The 4959-nt window shown below is 45.7% G+C and overlaps 1 protein-coding gene across 1 annotated transcript in view; it reads left to right on the top strand.

The window, feature by feature from the left end:
• The window catches only part of COL8A1 (collagen type VIII alpha 1 chain), a 91827-nt gene extending 91148 nt beyond the window's left edge, over positions 1-679 (top strand). Inside the window, exon 7 of the mRNA XM_019474723.1 lies at positions 1-679. Coding sequence (XP_019330268.1) covers positions 1-524 — 524 coding nt within the window. The 3' untranslated portion in view covers positions 525-679.
• Positions 680-4959: the final 4280 nt, after the last annotated feature.

Here is a 4959-nt window from a genome sequence, read left to right as displayed (position 1 = left end):
CGCTCACCACCCCCCCCGCGCCGCCGGCCGTGGGACAGTACCTGCCCGAGGTGGGGCCGGGGATAGACGGCGTCAAGCCCCCCTACGGCTACATGGGCAAGAAGGGCAAGGCTGGCGGCGCCGTCTACGAGATGCCCGCGTTCACGGCGGAGCTCCTCACCCCCTTCCCCCGGGTCGGGGTGCCCGTGAAGTTCGACAAGCTCCTCTACAACGGCCGGCAGAACTACAACCCCCAGACGGGGATCTTCACCTGCGAGATCCCCGGCGTCTACTACTTCGCCTACCACGTCCACTGTAAAGGGGCCAGCGTCTGGGTGGCGTTGTTCAAGAACAACGAGCCGCTGATGTACACCTACGACGAGTACAAGAAGGGCTTCCTGGACCAGGCTTCGGGCAGCGCCGTTGTCCAGCTGATGCACGGAGACAAGGTTTACGTTCAAATGCCATCCGAGCAGGCGGCAGGACTCTATGCCGGGCAGTACGTTCATTCGTCTTTTTCAGGATATTTATTGTATCCCATGTAAAACAAAAACCAGACACACGCACATACACACAAAATCAAAACCTTTCTTCTCTGCTTCAAACTTTTATACCATGAAAGATGCATTTTATGACTGTTTCGGACCATCTTGTATTAAAAAAAAAAATACAAAGTTCAACATTATGCACAGCTAGTTATTAAAAAAAAAGTGTGGTGAACGTATCTAAAGATGTGTATCAGGTTCATAAACAGTTGTTTTGCACCCAAGGGGGACATATTAGCTGTACATTATATATTTCTGTGATGCCATGCTTACTTCATTTCATTCACAGTAATTCAGTACTAAGGTTCAAGTTCATTCAGCGTACGTCACTCACTCCTGTTGCATAGTTGACTGTTGCATTGATCATAGTTATGAGATGAAAACCAGTGACTTAAACCAGAGTAGGTCTGTCTCAAATTATATGGAAAAATTTGAGTGGCTTTTTATTTGTTTGGGTGGGGGTTTTGGGGGGTTTTTTTGACAGCAGGTCTGCCTGACGAGCAAAGGTTCTCTTAGCTGGAGACCTTTATTTCCCTTCCCCCCATATAAAATGTTCCTGCAGGTGTGTTTTTTTCCTGAATAATTTATTTATGATGGAAAAGGAGTACTGATGGTGTAACTATTCTCCGCGAGCCTTCTCCGGCAGTCATTGGACCCAGAACGCCACCACTGACTCCAGCAGGCGCCGGGTTCACCTCCAAATGCCACAGCACTCGAAAAGTCTCCATCTGCATTTGCGCAGTTGAAGTAGGTGAGGTAGATCAGAGACAAAAACGAAGGGCTCCCCGTTTGCTTTGTGCCACGTGATTGAGACATCTTGGCCGACACGTGGCAATACAGCAGGGCGGTATAAATGCGCTGGGATTTCTGTGCTCGCGCTAAGAACCTGCGTCTGTTTGGCTTGTCAGAAGAGACGCGTATTCTGCCACTCAGCGAAAATTAAATCAGCGTACTCTTCAATGACTAGGCAAAGCAGAAGTAGCTCTGTTCGCTAATGAACTAGTTTGTTTGAGATCAACCGGTAACTGTACCGGCACAATACTGATCACGCAAATTGATCCGAGAACTTCATTTTATAGAAAAGCTGATTTCCAATCCTTATTTATATGTTACCAGTTGTCAAGGAGAACCTGCAGGCCTCAATCTTTTCTGTGCGTGAGGAAACCAACTTCTCTGCAAGAGCTGTCTGTTCATCCACGGTGCTAATCTCACCTCAAAAGTATTCGCTTCCAAAGGGCAGGGTACTTTGCTGTGGTTCCCTGTACAGTGCTGCACATCACACACTGTTATGCTAGTTGAAAGAGTTAAATACTCATCACTTCTTCAATGTCTTTAGCTAATGCTACTGCTTTTGATTCAAAAATGAACTAGATTTTTCATGCACAACTAAGATTGGATTTAACTGGCATTACCATTATTTAAATGCAGAGTTTAATGCAGTCTAACATTGACTAAGGACTCCAGTGATATAATGTGGTGCTTTATCTCAGAAATTTTATGGAACGGTGGCAGGAATGGATGGACAGTTTACCAGGCATTGGTGACTTCGGTGTGTTCCCAGAATATATGAGATATGTCAAAAGCAAATAATTTTGTATTTAAAATTTTTGTACTGATTTGAAAAAAATATCTTATTAAATATCTTAAAAAAAAAAATCCTGTCTTCATTCAGCAGAACTGCTGGAAGGAACATTCAGCCCACTGAATTCATACATCAGACCACAAGGACCTTCTGAAACCACTGACAGCCTGGTATGAGAGAAAAAAAAAAAAAAGAAAGTGCGATACCCTTTTCTTTAGTTCCCCTCTACTGGCAAAACCTGCCCTAAGCCAGTGGGGGGAAGGCGCTGTCCTGGCATCGCATTTCGTGGGAGAGCACGGCTGGGGCTGGGGGGAACACGCAGAGCAAGGGGCTCCCGCAGGTGGGCTGTGGGGACGGGCGCCTGCTCAGCGCAAGCCGACACAGGAGCGCAGCTTAAAAAGGCACAGGGGCAGCGCACGGGAAGCCAAGAAATCGGACATCGTAGCGGTGTGCTGTCAAGGGTTTGTGCTCGCCTAAAAAGCCAAAGCCGGGTGCCCAGGCTGGGAGATGCACGCCACCTCCCTGGCTCTCCTTGCGATTTGAAAACAGCTTTTCCCATTCCTCCCCCTCCCCATTTTTTCACCTGCAGCAAAAACCTAGTGTGAAAGCAGCAACATATTTGTCACTGACCTACATCACTATTCAACTGTGGCTCCGCTGCGGGGAGTAAATGATAATCCACGGAGTGGCTCCCCCGATCTCACTTCAAAGACAGGCATTTCCTCCAAGCTCGCCAACTCCTAAACTGTCAATGCTAAAATGAATGCTTTGAATACCTACTTGTGTCAGGTCATCGTTTTCTAAATCTCCCTTAGACTCCCTGAAGCCGCTGGCTAAGCAACTCCCCAGCATCTCATTTTTACTGCACAGAGAGAAAGAAAAAACATGAGCGAAGTATCGCAATCAATGTCCCTCACTTTCTATCTAAAGTCTTCCGCCACACACCATCTTCTTAGTTAAACGACTTGTAATTAAAAAAACATGAAAAATTAAAATCATGAGGATGCTGCTCTTGATCTTACCCACAAAAACTCCGTCCCAGTTTTGCTTTCACTCAGCCTGGAGCGAGATCTCCACCTGCAGTACAGCTCAGCCTACCTAGGTTCAAAAATTTTCAGCTCCGTTTGCTCTACTAAGCACCAAAGTTTGTTCTGAAACTCAATGCCGTATGTGACAACGCTGTATGTACTTTACACAGCATTAATAATGGGGCTGGGCACACGCGCGCATCCGCACACACACAGAGCAATGACCTTGCAAAAATAAGCCTGAAGGCACCATCTTTAACGCCGTTTATTCACAGGAAAATAATCTCTTTCCATTTGTAGCACTCAAAATTTCACTTGAAACAATGTCAACACTTGTAAGAATGTCATCAAAATACAGCCAGCGCTTTAAAGGCATATAAAGCTTAAGACAAATGGCAAACAATGTAAGTATTTACCGATACCAAAACCAGACATCGAGCTTCATGTGTTCTTAAATATCAGACTCCACTTAAAAGTTAAGGTATTCATACTACCTCCTAGGGCATTGTTAAAAAGGAAAGCGTGGCATAGGAAACAAGAGGTACCACACGCCAATTATTAAACATCGAAGTTGTGATTCTGTATTATCATCACCAATACAGTCACTGGAAATGTCATTTAGTAATAGCTTTTAGGCACTCTGAGTAGTATTTAGTGCAACAGTTTGTGACCTTCCTTCTGAAGTCGTATCTCCGTACTTCCCTTAATTATTACAGCAGAGGAAAAAATACTTTCCCTGACAGAAAAACAAACAAAAGAACCCCTAGAAGTCTGAGCCAAAGAGAGCTTTCGGCTGATGCGTGTCATCCTGCCTGTTTTGTGCGTACTTTGGTACCTTAGAGCTGAGTCTTTCTGATGGTGCAGCATTTTGAGGGGGGTGGCAGGTAAAATGCAGGAGCACCTTTGCTGTAGGATGCCGCTGTCTTGAAATTCAGCAGGCTGCTGGAGAACGGGACGGTGGAAGAAGGAAGAATTGCATCCGACTTTGCAATTGATACAGGAAGAAAATCGATGTGAGACACTGGGTACCTATATAGTTACACCGTTACCAGAGATGGAAATAAAGCTAGCCCTGGGATTCAAAATTGGCAGCTTCACTGCTGCTGCTGTGATAAAAAAATTGGGTAGCTTTTAAAGGGAAGTTTCAGCGCAGAGATTTCATTTTCAGGAATGGCAAAAAATGGAAAAAGAAAATCTTAATAGCAGCTCGCTCTCAGAGAAGATCAAAGTATTTGGAGTTAGCATTATTGCTTTTTTCAAAGAGCCCCAAGGCAAGTCTTTGGTATTGCAAAACGCCTGTGAAAACGGGTGCCCGGATAGAAGAGCCACTGTGATCTGTGGGCATTACTGAGAAACGCACCGCGTGTAGGTAATTCTTGCCTGCATGAAGTTAGTGTGAAAGCGGTACCCGTCCTCAAGACAGCATAGCAGAAATGACTGTGCGAAGCGGGTGACCGAGCAGGGCTGGTGTACACAGAATCCTACCAAAACGTCTTACGGGGGTGGTGGGGAATGAATCACTTGGGTCACCACTTATTATTGAAGAGAAAAGCTACTGGCCTGCAAGCTGTGCTTTCAAAAGAACATAGTACCTTGTGGTTTATCAACGGTATCAGCTCTTGGCTCGGTCCCCAGTGAACAGGTCTGGCTCTCAATGTTACCCAGTCACCCTGGGACAGTAACCCCGGCATACGCAGACTTGACCTCCCTGCAGGAGCACAGAAGTGGGGGAAAAAGATCCCCGGGAGTACTGTTTAATTTCAAAAATAAATCAGTCATACAAATGGGGAGGCTTATTAAGAAGAAATAAAAAGGAGCAGCCGAT

Source organism: Aptenodytes forsteri, unplaced genomic scaffold (genome assembly GCF_000699145.1).
Source record: "Aptenodytes forsteri isolate BGI_AS27 unplaced genomic scaffold, ASM69914v1 Scaffold61, whole genome shotgun sequence".
Classification (NCBI taxonomy): Eukaryota; Metazoa; Chordata; class Aves; order Sphenisciformes; family Spheniscidae; genus Aptenodytes; species Aptenodytes forsteri.
Note: the sequence above shows the minus strand (reverse complement) of the source record. Positions and strands in the feature narration are given on the sequence as shown.